Raw genomic sequence first — 20,790 nt, 5'->3', positions numbered from 1 at the left:
CCCTTTGCCCCTTTACAGTGCCTTAGGCTATTCATGCCACTTTGGTGCACCACAGTCAAAGTACCTTTTCCCGTTCTGATGATTGCTCCCCAGAAGTTTCATCAGAATTGAAAAGAAAACCCCAATTCTTCAGCCAAAAATATACTTCCCCCATTGACTTTAATGGGAAAATGAAAAACGAATAAAACTAATCAACAAATTGGTTTTTTCCCCTATGAAACTTATGCAACAAATTTGGGTCCCGACGAAACGAAAAACAAATCGAAACACATTTTTTCTTTCTGCACATCCCTACCCATTACTACTTTGGTTAAATGTTCCAAACCAAATAGAAACTGATACAGGCATTCTAAATCTTGGGCTTTGCTCCATTCTATAAACTGAAAATTTAGATAAGTGACAAATTACCACATTGTATTTTATACATGTGAAAATATTCAAATAACAGAGTTTTATGTCCATTTCAATGAGATCCTCCAAAAACACATTCTAAGAGACCTCCTTACCTGCACTTCATGAAAGTTCTTACAATCACTGGTTAAACATACCATATCATACTCAAATGCTTCCTTTTTTAGTGCCATCTACCTCCCCAAGTGGAATCTCCAAACAAATGTAATATGAAACAGCCATGAAACTCTGTCACTCCTGCTGACAGGCTCCGTAGGTGGAGTGCACCAAAAGTACCCAACTGTTATATGTACCATACTACAATATACTCTCACTATGTGGTTATGCCTGAGCTCTCTCACAGCTCAATGGTGTGGGACACTTTCACCAATCCCTGTAAACCAGAGGTTCTCAATCCTTTCCGGGGGGACCCCCAGCTAGTCAGGTTTTTAGGATATCCACAATGAATATGCATGAGATAAAATTTGCGTGCTATGGAGGCAGTGAATGCAAATTTTTCTCATGCATATTCATTGTGGGTATTCTGAAAACATGACTGGCTGGGGGTCCTCCTGGACAGATTTGGGAACCCCTACTGTAAACAACTAAAACCAATGAATATACTTTTCACATATACATCTTGGCTCTGGGTCTATGAAAAAAATGAGAACTCAGTATAGTCACACTGATCCCAAAACTGCACATGCTAGAACAGAGTTTCTATGAGAACATCAAACACCATTCCTATCTTCTTGGTGAGTCTTATTAATTATTCTCCTAACACAAAATACTAAAATAATTGAAAATCTTATCACCAAATGTTTCTCCCAATAAAGGTGAAAAGAAGACATCTGAAATGGATAAAACAACTGCTTATCTTGGCCACTAATAAGTATCCATTCAAAACCATCTTCTTCAATCTTAGCTGTATACTAAAATGAAAAATACCAAAATTAATACAATAACATCACTTAAATTTCATTTAGGCATCTATGTTGGGGTCTGCTGAAATAGACAGAAATTACTTTATAGATGTCCCAAGAGGTCTACTCACTCTCAAACTCAGTTGTTACCAAGCCTATTCATATCCATGTGTCCTTCTCATTTTTCAACACACTACATAGTTATTTTATTTGTTGAGATAACTCTATACATTAATAAGCATGCTTCTCCATCATACCTTTTCAGGGAGGTGGACATAAAAGCATTATACTCTTAAATTTTACAAGGCATGAATATTACTTTAACATAATTCATTCCTACTGCAATGAAACTATTAGCAGAACATACTTTTTAGATGAAAAACCAGTCTTTACCCTATCTGAAAGTACTCCAATAACTCATGCTGCTAGGATAAATGTCATTTACAATTGTATTTTGTAGTCGTCTTCTACTTCTTCTGACACTCTGACACACATCTGTCTCCTGGACAAAATGTATGGATTAAAATCAAAGCTGTAAGAAAACATTACTTAGGGGGTCATTTTCTAATGGGATCGCATGCGATAGCTAAATCTGGGTGGATTCGGGGCGGTGTTGGCACTGGAAGAGGAGGAGTTGGGGCAGCACCGGGGCGGACGCAGTGGCAACATTACTGGCTGCGAAAATGTAAGAACCCTTATCGCTGCCAGTAGCGCGCCCAATAGCACCACCTTTCACGATGGCGCTATTGGGTGTGAAAGCCAGCAGCGATAGCACCGCGGAGGTGCGATCGTGGCCGGCTTTCGCAGGCCCGCCCCCCCCGCTTCACACCTCCTGCCCCCCGTTAGCACCGGGATTCACTATTCTCTGCGAGAATAGTGAATCCAGGCCTTAGTCAAGAACTAAAAAAAATATGCAGCAAGATCCAAAATACCTGATAGACAAAAGGGGAATTAATGAGAAAATAGAATGAAACCAGTGTTAGGTTGGAAAACAATTTTTAAATATTTTATTAACTTTGATACTAGGGCTTTTAAATATATATCTTAAAAACCAAACAGAACATTGTGATGCATCACATAATTTAACAAAATATCACCTCTTTTTCAATTTTTTTTTATAGTGTATGTTTATCTTGTTAATCACCCACATGAATGTATGCTTGCTTTTTGCATGATTTTTAAGTGGTGTTCAAATAACAAACAAAAAATGTTTTAAGGAAAGAGAAGGAAGGTTTCATACAATTTTCTATGTCACTACATCTGGTAGTGTATTCAATATAATCATTAACTAACCTTCTCCTGCCTGGTACTTTTGTATCTATAATATAGCGTGGTTTCACCTTTCTTATTCTTGTTAAAAAAAGAAAAAAATATATCTTGTCTGTGAAAAAGCTCTTTCAAAATTGTAATGGTTATTCATCCATTTTGTAGATTTGAGGTATATATCACTCTGCATATTATTAATAGCGCATCTAGGGCCGGATTTTAAATGCCCTGCGCACGTAAATCCAGCCGGATTTACGCGCGCAGGGCCCTCGCACGCTGGTGTGCATATTTTGCATAGGCCGACGGCGCGCGCAGAGCCCCGGGATGTGCGTAAGCCCCGGGGCTTTGTAAAAGGGGCGGGGAGGGGGCGTGTCGGGGGCGTTCCCAAAATGACGCGAAGTTTCGGGGGCGTGCCGCAGCGTTTCAGGGGCGGACCCATGGGCGTGGTGCCGGCCCGGGGGCGTGGTCGAGGCCTCCGGACCAGCCCCCGGGTCGGGTGACGGTGCACCAGCAGCCCGCTGGCGCGCACAGATTTACGTCTGCTTTTAGCAGGCATAAATCTGCCATCAAAGATAAGGGGGGGGGGTTTAGATAGGGCCAGGGGGGGGTGGGTTAGGTAGGGGAAGGTGGGGGGAGGGCGAAGGAAAGTTCCCTCTGAGGCCGCTCCAAAATTGGAGCGGCCTCGGAGGGAACAGGCAGCGCGCGCTGGGCTCGGCGCACACAGGTTGCACAAATGTGCACCCCCTTGCGCGCGCCGACCCCGGACTTTAGTATGCGATCGTGCAATTTTTTAAAAATCTACCCCCTAGTTAATTGGTATCTCACATAATTTAACAGCATACTATTCACCTTAACACACACTATGGGGTGGATTTTAAATGTCCTGCACACGTAAATCCAGCTGGATTTACGTGCGCAGGACCCTCACGTACCGGCGCGCCTATTTGCATAGGCCGCCAGCGCACGCAGAGCCCCGGGACATGCGTAAGTCCCGGGGCTTTGTAAAAGGGGCGGGGAGGGGGCGGGGAGGGGGCGTGTCGGGGGCGTTCCCGAAACGACGTGGCATTTCGGGGGCGTGCAGTGGCATTTCGGGGGCGGGCCCAGGGGCGTGGTGCCGGCCCGGGGGCATGGTCGAGACCTCCGGACCAGCCCCCGAGTCGGGTGACGGTGCGCCAGCAGCCCGCTGACGCGCGCAGATTTACGCCTGCTTTTAGCAGGCGAAAATCTGCCAACAAAGGTAAGGGGGGGGGTTAGATAGGGCCGGAGGGGTGGGTTAGGTAGGGGAAGGGAGGGGGGGGAGGGCGAAGGAAAGTTCCCTCCGAGGCCGCTCCGAAATTGGAGCGGCCTCGGAGGGAACAGGCAGCGCGCGCTGAGCTTGGCCCGCGCAGGTTACACAAATGTGCACCCCCTTGCGTGCGCCGACCCCGGATTCTATAAGATACGCGCGTATCTTATAAAATCCAGCGTACTTTTGTTCGCGCCTGGTGCGCGAACAAAAGTACGCGATCGCGCAATTTTTTAAAATCTACTCCTAGTTAATTGGTATCTCACATAATTTAACAGCATACCATTCACCTTAACACACTATGAGGCGGATTTTTAGTGCCCTGCGCACGCCGGCGTGCCTATTTTGCATAGGCCGCCGGCGCGTGCAGATCCCCGGGACGTGTGTAAGTCCCGGGGCTTTGTAAAAGGGGCGGGGAGGGGGCGTGTCAGGGGCGTTCCGGAAATGACGCGGCGTTTCGGGGGCGTGCCGTGGCATTTTGGGGGCGGGCCCGGGGGCGTGGTGCCGGCCCGGGGGCATGGTCGAGGCCTCCAGAGCAGCCCCCAAGTTGGGTGACGGTGCGCCAGCAGCCCGCTGGCGCGCGCAGATTTACATCTGCTTTTAGCAGGCGAAAATCTGCCAACAAAGGTAAGGGGGGGGGTTTAGATAGGGCCGGGGGGGTGGGTTAGGTAGGGGAATGGAGGGGAAGGTAGGGGGAGGGCGAAAGAAAATTCCCTCTGAGGCCACTCCGAAATCGGAGCAGCCTCGGAGGGAACAGGTAGCGCGCGCTGGGCTCGGTGCGCGCAGGTTGCACAAATGTGCACCCCCTTGCGCGCGCCGACCCCTGATTTTATAAGATACGCGCGTATCTTATAAAATCCAGCGTACTTTTGTTCATGCCTGGTGCGCGAACAAAAGTACGCGATCGTGCAATTTTTAAAAATCTACCCCAATGGGTTAGATTCATAGGTATTACAAGTTTGATAACTTTTTCACACTGTGGTAATATGAGAGAGAGAGAGAGAGAGAGAGAGAGAGAGAGAGAGAGAGAGAGAGACTAGCTATAAGGCCTGTTTAGTAGTTAGTTATTTATATCTCTATGGTAGGCCCACCTAGTAACACAAGGTGAGGTTTAGGTAGTAGTGTAGGGGTTAGGGGCCACTTTGACATGCAGAGTGAGACTTATGAACAGAACATTGCACTTTTGTAAATATTTGATGACCTTTGGAGTGAGGAAACTCACACAAAGATGAGATTTGTGCAATGTTTTCTCAACCTAGCTTGATGTTGAGAGTCCATCAAGCTAGGTTGAGAAAACATTGCACAAATCTCATCTTTGTGTGAGTTTCCTCACTCCAAAGGTCATCAAATATTTACAAAAGTGCACTGTTCTGTTCATACGTCTCACTTTGAATGTCAAAGTGGCCCCTAACCCCTACACTACTACCTAAACCTCACCTTGAGTTTCTAGGTGGGCCTCCTATAGAGGTATAAATACCTAACTACTAAACAGCTCTTATAGCTAGTCTCAGTCTCTCTCTTATCAAGCTAGATCATACAGCTTTAAGGCCAGTGAAAAAGGTATGGTTATTTCCAGTGTTAAAATTGTGCAATATGGCTTTGCAAAGCCAGCACACTTTGACAGGCATCCAAACTTCTTCCCCTTTTCCAAATTAGCATTGTACCATGTGTTATGGTGCTTTTCGCATGTGTTAAGGCCATAATGCGAGTTGGAAAATAACCCCCTAAATAACATATTCTAATAATAAAAAATAAGTTTGTGATAATAAGGCATTTGAATTGTCTCTATTAAGGGGAAATGTCACAAATTAGTTTAACTCTCCATGACTTCTTTTGTTCTTCTTGGCATTCTTGACAACCAGGTCATCTGTTTGCAAGAAAAGTCACATCTGAGACAAAAGAAAGTCCATTTGAACCCTTAAGGTTTCTATACATATGGAATCTTTAGATGATCACTGGTTCTGAGATTCTGGATTCCATAACACTGTACCTGCAACAAAACAGACACAAACACACACAAATAAAACATAGGAGAATGTCTTTGAAGCAGTGTTCATTTCAATTGTACGGTCCTCTCCACAAAGGGGGACAAAAGGAAAAAAATTCTTAGTGACCGAAAAAAAAGTCCAGTGGATCCAGTCCATATGATAGGATTTCACTTAATAGGCCATATAATGTGTGGGATTAGTCTTCCTCACAGAAGTCCCATCAGATAGAATATTTTCTTCTGAGCCATACTTCCTGGCCCACTAAGTAGAACAAACACTACATAGGGGTAGATTTTAAAAGAAGCGCGATCAGCCTACTTTTGCTTGCGCATCAGACTCAAGCAAAAGTACGCTGGATTTTAGTAGATACGCGCGGAGCCGCGCGTATCCACTAAAATCCTGGATCGGCGCGCGCAAGGCTATCGATTTTGTATAGCCTGCGCGCGCCGAGCCGCGCTGCCTCCCCCCGTTCCCTCCAAGGCCGCTCCGAAATCGGAGCGGCCTTGGAGGGAACTTTCCTTTGCCCTCCCCTCACCTTACCCTCCCTTCCCCTACCTAACCCACCCACCCGGCCCTGTCTACACCCCCCCTTACCTTTGTCGGGGGATTTACGCCTCCCGGAGGGAGACGTAAATCCCCGCGCGCCAGCGGGCCTGCTGCGCGCCGGGCCGCGACCTGGGGGCGGGTACGGAGGGCACGGCCACGCCCCCGGGCCGTAGCCACGCCCCGTACCCGCCCCCAAAACGCTGCCGACACGCCCCTGCAACGCCGCGCGCTCCGGCCCCGCCCCCCGACACGCCCCCCTCCGAGAACCCCGGGACGTACGCGAGTCCCGGGGCTCTGCGCGCGCCGGGAGGCCTATGTAAAATAGGCTTCCCGGCGCGCAGGGCCCTGCTCGCCTAAATCCGCCCGGTTTTGGGCGGATTTAGGCGAGCAGGGCTCTGAAAATCTACCCCATAATGTCTATGCATATTATGCCCATAATTCATTTCCTTCACTCCAAATTCCATCACTTTTTGGAACACTGGGTGATTCCTTGTGATTTCTGCTCTTGTTTAGTCCTTAATCAGCTGCTCTTCTATAAACTCACACAGACACTGATCTCATTTATGCTCCACAAATTCCATAATATGTAGAGGGACATAGGGGTACTGTGCTCCAAATATCTGGCAAATTTCTTTTTTACCAGTCTCTCAACTTGTAATAACTAGGTTAAGATCTTATCATCAGGTGGGTTTCCAGACTAATACAGTATCTTGTTCTCCATGACTCTGGAATGGAATAGTTGATAAGTCTACTTCTGACAATGGTATTGATTCACCTTAGTCCTCAAAGGAACTTCATCTCCTAAATTGGCCTTCCTCACAAAGGAGCAAATACAGGGAGCTCCTTGAAAAACTCCCTTTACTTACACCAGATGATAATAGCTCATAACCAAGTTATTGGGCCAAATCTAAATAGTCCTGGAATATCTCAGGAATGGGAGCCACCAATATTGGGACCTTCCTTGGGCTTGGGCTACTGCCTGACGCTATGGATTTCAAATAATATTCCAATTTTTCAGAGTTTCTATCCATTGATCTTAAGGACTAGGTGAAATGACAGGTGCAGTAGCTTCCAAATTCTCCAATTTTCTCTCATAAATGTGTTGCATCAAACTATGACCCCCTTCTTGGGAATCACAGCAGTCTCAATGCTAAGAATGATCTTTACACTCTGCTAGGTTCAAAAAATTCAGAAGAGGGTGTAGGCACAATTTCAGATTCAATGTGGCTTAAGTCAAGGCCCACATTTAGAAACCTCAGTTATGGGAAGTACACTTTCCAGTTTCCACACAGCTGGCTCTCCCCAATAAGGAAATCTTAATTTCTGATTCTCATATTGCGGCTATTTGTAGTGATCCAGAAATGCTGGTGTCGATAAAGTTCTTTGGGCTAATTGGCATGTTTTCAGATTTATTATAAATCTTACCACCCGATGACATAGAGGATTTTGATAACACCGTTCCACTCATTTCTCCCACAAATGGTCCAGATTCTCAAATTAGAACAAACTTGCTAGGGAATAACAGCTCTTTCTGTAGGTCCTCAGCAACACTGAAGCACAGCAGGCATCCATCTCTGTCAAATGTGGTAGCCTTAGCACTTATAATTAACCTTCAGCATACCATCATCCACTCCCAGCCACACACATTCTTTAACTCGATAAAGGATAGGATGCTCTTGGTGGTTTGTCATACCTTGACTTTTCTCTGAATGCTAACAAACCGAAGGAGAGCTGGCACTCAGAACGTGACATGCTCAATGGCAGTTTCCTGTCCTGATTGTGCACAGCAGCAAACAAATTTATCCAGCAACTTTCAGATCACTTACCTTTCAGACATAGAACCCAATGGCACCTTCCATCTAAGAAGGAAGATTTGTGGCTTTCTCTCTGACAGCAGCCCCTTACAGGGATTGTGATTCAGATTACCGAAAGCAGTCCAAACATCGGTAGCTTTTCACACTTCTCTTGGTGAATCTTTGGCACACAACAAAATGTGCAGCTAGATACCCAGGCACAGTCTAGCACCAAGCCCATACCATGTGCTTTGCATACTCTCTATGCTTGCTTTGATTACATACTGACATTGCACTCCATGCTCTTTACTCACATTCTATGGAAAATACTGATATAACTCAATGACAACATAACATGCACAAAACTCATTTTTGGGGGGCTGTAGTCACATGCTTTTGCTTCAATACGCTCCTGCAGTGAGAATGGTGACCATCTTGTATCTATCCTGCAGTTCTTAAAACACTTTGCATTTTCAATTTCAATCACAGTGAAAATGTCTTAAACAGTTCAAAATACAGATTTCTTCACAAAGTCAGTTTCCATTACCACCGAGTCTCTGTTTGGCTATTAACATCTCTATGGAACCCCAGGATCAATTTTAATTTCAATAGGCTTAATACAGTCAACTTCACATCCAGTACTTAAGTCCCTTTCTGAGTTGCAAGATTCTCTGTCAAGGGTGGAAGAGACTATTTCAAGGCTCTGAGCATTGTTAAAACAGTCTTTGTATACAGCAATAATAATCAGACTGGAAGCTGATTATTGAATAGTGAAAATTATTATTTATAACTAATCATGCAATCCAAACCATTTACAGGTTTAGCTCATCAATAAATCTGTGACTTTGTAATGCTTAATGCATTACCCTGAACCTGGACCACTTATAAAGTTAGTTTTGGAGCTCCCTCTCAAATTCAGAATTCAGGTTCCTCTAATCCAATTTAGACAATATATATTAAAGCCCCAAAAGACATATGCTTTCTCCAGATGAACAGAATGTACTCTTTATTTCCCAGTTCAAACTGTCTCCACTTTTCTCTTCACTATCATGTTGATATTATAGAGGCTAACACCGAATCGGTGCCACTGTTCTTTTCCAAAGTCCAACTTCTTTTTCTCCAAGGAATGAAGACTCCTTCCTTGAGTAACCTCTGGAAGGTTATTCAGTCTCTTCGAATGAGAAACTCCTATTCTCTTTTAGGATGACATTCTCTGAGTTCCTGGGTCCCAAAGGAAACGAGGATGAATGGTATAAATCAGGGGTAGATTTTTAAAAAATACGCGTGTGCATCCATGTGCGCGCGCTACTCGGCGTGCGCACATGGACGTGCGATTTTATAATATGCGTGAGCCGGTCTGCACTTGTTATAAAATCGCAGGCGGCGCGCGCAAGAAGGGGCAGAGTTAAGCAAAAATCATGCGGCGACGCATCATCGGGCTTCTCCAGTTCCCTCCCAGTCCGCTCCAATTAAGGAGCAGACTGGGAGGGAACTTCCCTAACCCCTACCCTAACCTCCCTTCCCCTACCCGCCCCCTATCCCTATCCTAGGTACCCCCAATTTTTTAAAATTACCTTTTGCTCCTCCAAAGGAGCAGTAGTAGGTTGCGTGTGCCGGCACCCTGCCGGCACGCGATCACCCAGCACAGCAGCAAATGGCCACTGTACTGGCACCTCCAGCTCCACCTCACCCCGCCTCCCGGACCTCCCCTTTACCTATGCCTGGCTCTTGTGCACGTAACAGGGGTTACACATGGGACCGGGCCCCTTTTATAATGCGCGTGGCGCGCACAAGGCCCAACCACGTGCTTAACCCTGTTTTTTACGCATACGGGCCATTAAAAAGAGGGCCGAAAATGTGGAAATAAGGGTAGATAAAATCTCTTCCTCCAATCAAAGGAGTTGGAGGAAGTTGGATTCTCTAATAGGGTAAAAGGTATTTTATATTCTATTTCAAATCCAAGTTTCTTTCCAAGAATCCCAAAGGTCCTTGTTTTCAAAAACAAAAAAATGTGAGGAGCAACATAACAGCATGCTACCTCTGGAATGGGCAACTCAAAATTCATTTATAGGATAGGACTCCAACATTATTTTCTCCAACATGGAAGAGCTACAACACAACTCAAACTAATTGCAAAAGACTGTTTAATGAGAAAATATACATATTGGACATAATTTATAATGTATACACTGTAAACATGTAATAATAGCACAGTACCCAGAAACATGAAACACTGCATAATGTTACTTTATACATATTGCAGCATTATTTTGCCTGCCTAAGCAAGCAATTATTAGAGATGTGAATCGTGTCCTCGATCGTCTTAACGATCGATTTCGGCCGGGAGGGGGAGGGAATCGTATTGTTGCCGTTTGGGTGTGTAAACTATCGTGAAAATCGTTAAAATCGTGAGCTGGCACACTAAAACCCCCTAAAACCCACCCCCGACCCTTTAAATTAAATCCCCCACCCTCCCGAACCCCCCCCCCCAAATGCTTTAAATTACCTGGGGATCCAGCGGTGGTCCAGAACGGCGGCGGTCCGGAACGGCCCCCTCAATTGAATCCTGTTGTCTTCAGCCGGCGCCATTTTGCAAAATGGCCGCCGCAAAATGGCGGCGGCCATAGACAAAAACGATTCGACGCAGGAGGTCGTTCCGGACCCCCGCTGGACTTTTGGCAAGTCTTGTGGGGGTCAGGAGGCCCCCCCAAGCTGGCCAAAAGTTCCTGGGAGTCCAGCGGGGTTCAGGAAGCGATTTCTTGCCGTGAATCGTTTTCCGTACGGAAAATGGCGCCGGCAGGAGATCGACTGCAGGAGGTCGTTCAGCGGGGGTTCCGGACCGCCGCCGTTCTGGACCACCGCTGGATCCCCAGGTAATTTAAAGCATTTGGGGGGGGGGGTTCGGGAGGGTGGGGGATTTAATTTAAAGGGTCGGGGGTGGGTTTTAGGGGGTTTTAGTGTGCCGGTTTTCCTGCCCTCCCCCTTCCCCCGATTTACGATTTTTTAACGATAAATCGGGAGAATTGGTATTGTATCGTGGCCCTAACGATTTTTGACGATTTAAAATATATCGGACGATATTTTAAATCGTCCAAAAACGATTCACATCCCTAGCAATTATAAGGAGGCATTGTCTGTAGAAAGAAGAGTTTGATGCATGAAGCTAACCATGGCAGTTCCAAACAACATATGGCAATTTTGGGAAGCACTAGTCCAAAAAGAAAAAGAAAACAAAGCAATGTGAAAGCAAAAGCTTTGAAAAAATTATGATTTTTTTTAACCATTTCTTTATGCTTTGAGTGCTTCAACAAGGTTGCCATGGTGTTAATGCCCACTGCAGTGACAATGCATAATGCACCTTACAGCACTAGCTACAGTTACAGTCTACAAAACTATTGTCAGGCTTCAAGCCTTAATATTAGGCTACCAGTCAGTGGAATATAATTGTGCCTTTATGCAATCACAGGGCACAATTTCCTAGTTATTTAGCTATGGATTTTCCTGTTGTTGGTTTCCTAGAACTGGGTTGGGTATAAAATTATTCCACTATAATACATACTTGTATCAACGTACATTTTACGTTTAGATGGTAATTTTATAAGAGTCTGCTGAAGTCCTTGCACATTTTGTACACATGGACTTCAGCCCTAATTTAAAAAGCAGAAAAATTAGCAGGACCAGGCATACCTTAGCAGTGGTGGGCAATTCCAGTCCTCGAGAGCCACAAACCTGTCGAGGATTTAGGATATCCTAATGAATATGCATGACATAGATTTGCATACAACCGAGGCAGAGTGCATGCAAATCTCTCTCATGCATATTCATTAGGGATATCCTGAAAACCAGACTGGTTTGTGGACCTCGAGGACCGGAACTGCCCACCCCTGCCTTAGTGCAACATAGGCACACCCATTTACACCTGCTGGAGAACAGGTATAAATGTTCAGGTGAACACATACAGGCATACTTTTGAAAACTGAAAGCATGCACATAAATGATTTCCCTACCCTCAACTCTGCCCTGGGAGATACCTCTTTGCAGTATGTGTAAAAGAATGAAGAAAATCCCTTCTGCTCATGCTTTTAATGCGTGCATCCTCTAGGGTAATTTTCAAAAAGTACAGTTGTACATGTACATGCTTGTGAAAATTATCCCCTACATTGCTACATTAAATTTACAATCCTAAAAAAACCTTATTAGCAAAATATGTGTTCTGTAGCTATTGCCTCCTAAAGACCATAACTTTCAAACCGGCGAGCAGGCACACATGAATGCATGTGCATCGGCCTGCGCCCAGGGATGGGGCTATTTTATAACATGTGCCACGTGTCATAAAATAACGTGGCCGCGTGCACAAATGCACCAAATTTTAAGTGGACCCACACATATGCGTGCAAATCCTACTTCTATCATGTAAATCGGGGGATTTTAAAAGGGGCACTCGCCAATGCCACTTCCAGTTTTACCAGTTCATCCCCAGTTTGCCCAGTTAAGAGATAGGTCCTCCAACCCCCCCTAGTTTGATAGCTTTCACTTTCCCCAGTTAGCCCCAACTTTTAAAACCCCACATATCTGCCTAGTTTTCTTTCGTTTTTAACGTACACGGCATCCATAGCAGAAGTAAAGTTACCCGGGAGGGAGTTCGGTGTGTGCTGGGTCACGTCAGCATTTCTGCACACATCCCAGGATCCCGTCCTAAAATGCCCATGCCCCGCTCAGACTAAGCCCGTGTCTACGCTCCTTTTTGAGAACCTTTGAGATGAGCTCGCTGCGGGAGATATGTGCGTATCTCAGTGGCTTTTAAAATCTGCTCGGCGCACAAGCTCGACTTATCTCATGACCGATGTGCACGTAGGGCTTTTAAAATTCACCTTATAGTTTTTATATATAATATTATCTAGAAGCGGCACCAACCATGTAAGATCTCAACTTACACTTTATTAACAGCTAAAATTATTATGGTCTAATTGGTTTGATGCACAGCACAAAGGTGAAAGAGATTAATATTACGTACCCCTCCCTATGGAATGGTATACTTTTTGGACAGAATTCCCAGACAAAATTATTCAGTTTCATATATACATACCATTTCTACATCGGATACTGGTCCAAAACTGGTAACATATATATCTGTTTTCACTTCAGTAACAGGACCTAAATGTACAAAAAAAGTTCAACAATGTGAAAAAAAAATGTTTGGAAAACATGCCCCAGAGAGAAAGTGACAAATAATGTGCTATATATTGCCTTAAAGAGTTTGCTGATTCAAGCTTAAGTACTACATTTGCTTCAAGTATGAAAGCAAGTCCATATTTATTATGCCATAATTCCATTTTAAGACTGAAAACCAAAGCATGTCATTAAATTTATTTTAAAAAATCCAAAAAAAAACAAAACAAAAGGCAATCTGTGTGCTCAAATCATCATGTTTTTGTCTAACAGCATGAAGTAAAAAAAACAAAAAACAAAATGCTGCATCAGTAAAATATTTCACTTGATGTCAGATTTTCAGCAGGGCAGAGACAAAATGGGAAATGAGTCTGTTAATGTACCTTAAAAATAGCTGGTTGGTGTTCTTTTCTTTTGACGAATATTCTGAAAAATGCATTCACGCAGGCACAGAATGTTTTGCACTTCTGTGTCTGTTAGTGACATAATCGCGCTACATGCATCCAGGTTTGATTAAAGTAACAGATGAGAGAAAACATGTTGTTTTTAAGATATATAAACTGCCCATTTCTCATTTGTCTCTGCCTTCATGAAAATCTAACAGGGATTGAGAAGCTGGAAACATCAAGATCTCATTTCCTTGTTAGGGTATCTTGGCACTCATGCTGATTTTTGACCAGCATTTTAAACAGAATTTATTGAGCCATAATTATATATTTATTATCCAGATTTCAAATTGTCATCACAGAGCTCATCTAAAATGTGTCACAGGAAATGTAGCACAAAAGAGTCACTCATAAAAAGGGAACTATAGCTTTCTGAACTTCTAGCAGAAACTGTGACCGCTGCATATATCATTTGGCATTAATATACAAAATCAAGTCCAAAGTCATATTATTATACATGGAATTCAGATTGCAATCTGTTAGATGATTTAGCGAGTCCCTGCATTTTACATGGAAAGAGAAAATAACAAACCACATGCAAAAGGAAAGGAAAGGACAAAAAAAAAGAAGATGAAATTATTTGATTGTAGTGGCTCAAACTATTTTATGGGTGGGGGATAAGTATGAGATATGAAACATGTAAACCAAAGACTTACTCCAAAGACAATGCAAACTATTAGGAGTGTATACAAACAAAGGTATTTGTTTTGTTTTGTTTCATTTTATTTTAGTTGTGGGTTTTTTTTTTTCATTTTGCTTTGTTAATTCTTGCACATAAATGCATTGTCATGGATATAAAGTCATATTTATGAGCATAAAATCAAGTTTATGTATAAATACAATTTTATGTATATAAAAAAAATGTGTCTGTACACAGACACAAAATAAAATAAATACATATGCTTACAAACCATGACTCACTTGTGTTGACTTCAATTACAATCTAAGCAAACATTGTTTGGATGTGATCATGCAATAATATAACCATTTTACATGGTGGTGCTGCTCACTGCCATGTGGCTTGATCTGGATTTGAAATTTCTGAAGCCAGCTCCCTGCTCTTCAGGCTGTAGAAAAGGAGGAGCACCAGCCATTACACTAATATGTGTGGATTAGAGCAGTTAAAACACCACCAACTAAGGCTAAAACAGAAGAGTTTTGGAGAATTTTATATGTGGATCCCATAGAGTATAACAGAGAAGCAGAATGGCTACACAAGAGAATCAAACTGTGGAATGTCCTGCACTAACAATGAGAGAGTTGGAAGGCAGGTTAAAATAAAACCTCAAACTGGAAGAGCTCTGGCCCTGACAGAGTACCCAATTTTTGGCTCAAGCAATTAATATCTTTATACCAAGATCTGGAAAACTGCATAAATCCATTAGTCAACTAGAATTAAACCACAGTGGTTAACAACAGGAAGAACACTTCTACTTTCCAAGGGTGACCCAAGCAACATCCCTGAAAAAATCAATCAATATCATGCTTACCTACAATAGACAAGCTTTTCACTGTAATAGATGGAGATAGAATATATGATCATTTATGTTTTAATAAAATCAATTCAACAAAAAACAGAGTGAGAATAATAACTATTGTATGCTTGACTGTATCGGCGACTCTTATGTTATATTTAATATAGCCAACACAAATTCAGAAATGCTCTGAAATTGTAGACGCACTGATTATGGATGATATTCGACTACTGTATATTTATGACGGTCATAAATATACAGTAGTCGAATATCATCCATAATCAGTGCGTCTACAATTTCAGAGCATTTCTGAATTTGTGTTGGCTATATTAATAAAATCAATGCAATAGATCAGAAGGGCAACAAAAGAGTAGCCTATGCAACCAAGGACCAGTTGATACTGAATAAAGCCATCATGATTAGCGGTAGGACAGGTTGAAACCTTGGTATAGCATGTATAGACTATACAAAAGCTTTTGATAGTATTCTACACTCTTAGATAATAAATTGCCTTGACATGTATAGAGTGAATCCTGGATTGACTGAGTATATTAAGTTTACCATGAAAATGTGTCAGACTACACTCCACTTGAATTAAGAAGATGGACAATATGTCATTCCTAACATCAAGATCCAGCAATGAAAAGTTCAGGGAGATTTCTTGTCATCACTCCTGTTTTGGTTGGCACTAAATCCATTTGAGTACTCATAAACTTTTTCAAATATGAACTTTGCCTTAGTTCTGGAGATACTAATGATCCACAAACTTCATACCTACTGTATGTAGCTGACTTGAAGCTTTATAGCTTGAATGATCATCATTTAGCAGAAAAACTCTGATGACATCAGCATGACATTCAACCTGGATAAATGTGCTAAGGCAACATCCCATAAAGGAAAATTAAACAAAACTAAAAACATCTTTCTGACTGAGATCACTTAAGCGGAAAGGTGTATACAAATATCTAGTGGTAGATGTAGGTGAACAAATTCAGCACAAGTTACTGAGAGAAAAGACCAGTAAAGAATACTACAGGAGAATGAAATTGATTTTGAAAAGTGCTTTAACAACAAGAAATACGATGCAAGCTATTAATCAACTTGCAATTTCTATACTCTCCTATAGTTTGTAATAGTAGATTGCTCAGATAAAGATTTTAAACAGTTTGATGTAAATACAAGAAATCTCCTTCATGCACATCAAGAATCAGTGTATGCTATGACTGAATATTCCAAGAACTGAAGGTGGTATGTACCTTACAGAAATAGATTATACAAATAAAACTGCTATTATAACAGCATCAACAGATCCTAATTCTCAAAAAGTGCTGAAGTATTAAAGTAAATGGTCAAATTTGGTTTCCATCCTTAAGATCAGAAAATTGTTTCACCAAGTGGAAGGAATGAGTGAGAATTTACCAGCAAACAATGGGAAAGAGGCAATGGGATTTGCAAAGTAAGGCAAGAAATTCTTTAAAGAATCTGACCAGCAGACAAGGAAAATCTATTGGCAAAAGTATAAGCATAGTAGGGAAATACAAGGCTTTGCTTTAGAAACCACATGTGAATCAAAATATGACCAAGGAATGGTATAAGGAGATGTGAGCTTAAACCTGAAGATGAGAGATTGATAAGTGCAACACATGATAGTGGATTACAGAAAAGAAGGTTCACAGTCAGCATAGAAACAAAGATTAAATGAGATAAACACAGATTCTGTGAAACAGAACTAGAAACAGTTATACACCTCATTGCATGCATTTCAAGTGTTGATGTCAGAAGATCTGTATACAGAAAGGCATGATAAGGTGGCAAAGCACACCCACTGGGAATTGTGTAAACATTATAACACCATTGTACCAGAAAAGCACTGGGTTTGTGAACCTGGGAGAACTATAGAGAATGAACAAGTTGTGATCATTTGGGTCATTCCTATTCCAACAGATAGAAAGCTCAATGCAGAAAACCGATATTCTGGACAAGGAGAAAAACACTAGAACAGCATTGTTGATAGAAGCATCAAGCGACTATCCTGAGGATCATATGGAGAAAGAGAAAAGATACTCAAGTATCAAATGATTGAATCAGAGACACAAAAACATATGGCAGAAAGATACAGAAATTGTCCTTATTGGGTACCAATGGACTGATTAAAAAGAACTTCCAGGTGCGTCTAGATAAGTTGCCTAATATATAGGGGTCCATTTTCAGCCACTGTGTGGCTTAACTAGTTAGCCAGATAAACATATATGGCTAACGTAAGGTATATTCAGCAGCATTATTACGATGCTGACCATAAGTGGCTATCTTAAGTCTAACCAGCTAACTTTAGGACAGCCCTACAGTCCAACCAGAGTTAGCCGCATAGGTTAAACAGCTAACACCTCCCGCCTGCCCCTGCAACACCACCGACTTTGGTGATCAATATTGTCAGATAGCCATTTAGACAGATCATTTTCAGTTATCCATCTAAATGGCTTTTGTATATCGACCACATAACATCTTAGGACTCCAGAAGAAAGCTGTCTTTGGCACAATGCAAGTATTAAGAAGGTCACTAGCAGTGAATTTGATAGATTGAGATCATACTCAATACACCAAGGTCCATATTCAGTAAGCTGGCAATTGGGCAAGTTATCCCGGTAAAGTTAGCAGGATAACTTGTACTGGATATTCAACAGAATAAACATCCCACTGAATTTACTCACCTTAAGTTATCCAGCTGCATGTAGCTGGATTACTTAAAAACCTAAATGCCACCAAACAGAGGCAATATATTATCTTCTGTACATGGATGTTCGGTATTGTAAAATAGGCTCAACCACAAATCGGTGATAGCATTATTGGTACTAATACCGTATTTATTATATTTTTTTGATATTTTATATTCAATTGTGTGATTCTTTTATCCAATACCGTCCCTCCACCTGAGGTGTTTATTTAAAAGTTGTATTCATGGTCTTGTTCAAATAGCACTCTCTTATACGGTCAACCCACTTCGCCAATTTTCAGTGTTATTTTGTACTTAACTCTGTTAAGTCAGAAGTGATCTTCTCTTTTATGAATCATTCATATTAGTGAAGTTAGAGCTGTAAGCCCGACACTGGCAGTGTTTCAACTATCCCATCTTCCTCAGAGACTAAGGGCCTCATTTTCCAATGCTAGCACATGCTTGTGCTAGCAGCGCAGTCTTGTGTTATCAGCGCAAGCGTGCACTAGCGATATGGGGGGCAGAGTAGGCCCCGGAAGAAGAGGAGTCTGGGCGTCACCGGGGCCGACTCTGCAAAGAAAGCGCAGACGGTGAACATGGGGAGCCTTTTCACATCCTATTTTGTGCCCAATAGCGCCACCTTTCACGGTGGCGCTATTGGGTGCGAAACCGGCAGCAATCACACTGCGGCAGTGTGATCGCTGCCGGCTAGTGCAGGACCACCCCCCTGTTTTGACCCCCTGCCCCCCCATTAGCGCAATTTTCTAAAGTACATAAGAACATAAGAAATTGCCATGCTGGGTCAGACCAAGGGTCCATCATGCCCAGCATCCTGTTTCCAACAGAGGCCAAAACCAGGCCACAAGAACCTGGCAATTACCCAAACACTAAGAAGATCCCATGCTACTGATGCATTTAATAGCAGTGACTATTCCCTAAGTAAAATTGATTAATAGTCATTAATGGACTTCTCCTCCAAGAACTTATCCAAACCTTTTTTGAACCCAGCTACACTAACTGCACTAACCACATCCTCTGGCAACAAATTCCAGAGCTTTATTGTGCGTTGAGTGAAAAAGAATTTTCTCCGATTAGTCTTAAATATGCTACTTGCTAACTTCATGGAATGCCCCCTAGTCCTTCTATTATTCGAAAGTGAAAATAACCGAGTCACATTTACTCGTTCAAGACCTCTCATAATCTTAAAGACCTCTATCATATCCCCCCTCAGCCATCTCTTCTCCAAGCTGAACACCCCTAACCTCTTCAGCCTTTCCTCATAGGGAAGCTGTTCCATCCCCTTTATCATTTTGGTTGCCCTTCTCTGTACCTTCTCCATCGCAACTATATCTTTTTTGAGATGCGGCGACAAGAATTGTACACAGTATTCAAGGTGTGGTCTCACCATGGAGCGATATAGAGGCATTATGACATTTTCTGTTCTATTAACCATTCCCTTCCTAATAATTCCTAACATTCTATTTGCTTTTTTTGACTGCTGCAGCACACTGAGCCGATGATTTTAAAGTATTATCCACTATGATGCCTAGATCTTTTTCCTGAGTGGTAGCTCCTGATATGGAACCTAACATATTTCAGCAAGGGTTATTTTTCCCTATATGCAACATCTTGCACTTGTCCACATTAAATTTCATCTGCCATTTGGATGCCCAATCTTCAAGTCTTGCAAGGTCCTCCTGTAATGTATCACAGTCTGCTTGTGATTTAACTACTCTGAATAATTTTGTCTCTTCCTGCCCCCCTTTCCATTCTCTACCTACCCGCAAACTCAAGAACACATATACCTGCACTTTCACTCTCCCCCAGGACCTGAAAAGCTCCTATCAGGAGACACTTCAGGCACTTTTCTGATAAGAGAAGCTCAAGCTTCTCTTATCAGAAAAGTGTCAATGCTGTTCTGATAAGAGAAGCTCAAGCTTCTCTTATCAGAACAGCATTGTAGGCACAGGAGCAGTTAACAGTTACCTCGCTCTCGGCAGGGGTCTGAGAGGGTGGTAGATGCCTGGAATGCCCTTCCGGAGGAAGTGGTGAAGACTAAAACTGTGAAGGATTTCAAAGGGGCATGGGATAAACACTGTGGATCCCTAAAAGGCTAGAGGATGGGAATAAATAAAAAAAGCTAAATCTAAGAGAAACATGGGAGTAACCTGCACGGAGCGGCAGTTACTACCTTTAAGAGAAACATGGGGTAACCTGCATGGAGCAGTAGTTACTACCTTGGGAAGCTTGCTGGGCAGACTAGATGGACCAATTTGGTCTTTTTCTGACGTCAATACTATGTTACTATGTTGGGGAGTGGATGTTCTCAAGGTTGCAGGTGGAAAGAGGGTGGGAAAAAGGCACAGAAGTAAACTGTTAAAAATACAAGGAAAGAGGGGGTGGGGGAGAGGGGGTGAAGTGTTTGGAAAGGGGGGGGCTGCTTGACTCAGAAGGTACAGTTATTATATATTGGGGAAAAAGTAGTGAATCAGGCTGCAGACCCGCAAGCTATTTTTTTTCCTTCCTTTTCAGTTCTACTTAGCACGAGATCTTTGAAGATATCCAATTAAGTAGCAATTTATCCAGCCACACACAGCTGGATAACTTATAGGGTCATTCATCAAAATGTATTATGAGATTTCTACTATATTCTCTCGTCCTAGCTTGATGGACTCTATAAAAGGGTACCATCAAGCTAGGACGAGATAACATAGTAGAAATCTCACCTTTGTGAGACTTTCCTCACTCCAAATGACATCAAATATTCATCTCGGTGTACTGTGCTGTTTGTATGTCTCA

General features: G+C 42.6%; 1 protein-coding gene across 1 annotated transcript in view; it reads right to left on the bottom strand.

The window, feature by feature from the left end:
• GABRA4 (gamma-aminobutyric acid type A receptor alpha4 subunit) overlaps nucleotides 1–20,790 on the bottom strand; it is a 231,649-nt gene that overhangs the window by 126,270 nt on the left and 84,589 nt on the right. The window contains exon 3 of the mRNA XM_029588371.1: nucleotides 13,278–13,345. Within this exon, the coding sequence (XP_029444231.1) occupies nucleotides 13,278–13,345 (68 nt within the window). The remainder of the gene's footprint in view (nucleotides 1–13,277; nucleotides 13,346–20,790) is intronic.

This window comes from Rhinatrema bivittatum, chromosome 1, assembly GCF_901001135.1.
Source record: "Rhinatrema bivittatum chromosome 1, aRhiBiv1.1, whole genome shotgun sequence".
Lineage (NCBI taxonomy): Eukaryota > Metazoa > Chordata > Amphibia > Gymnophiona > Rhinatrematidae > Rhinatrema > Rhinatrema bivittatum.
The sequence above is the reverse complement of the archived record's forward strand: the minus strand, read 5'-3'. Positions and strand labels throughout refer to the sequence as shown.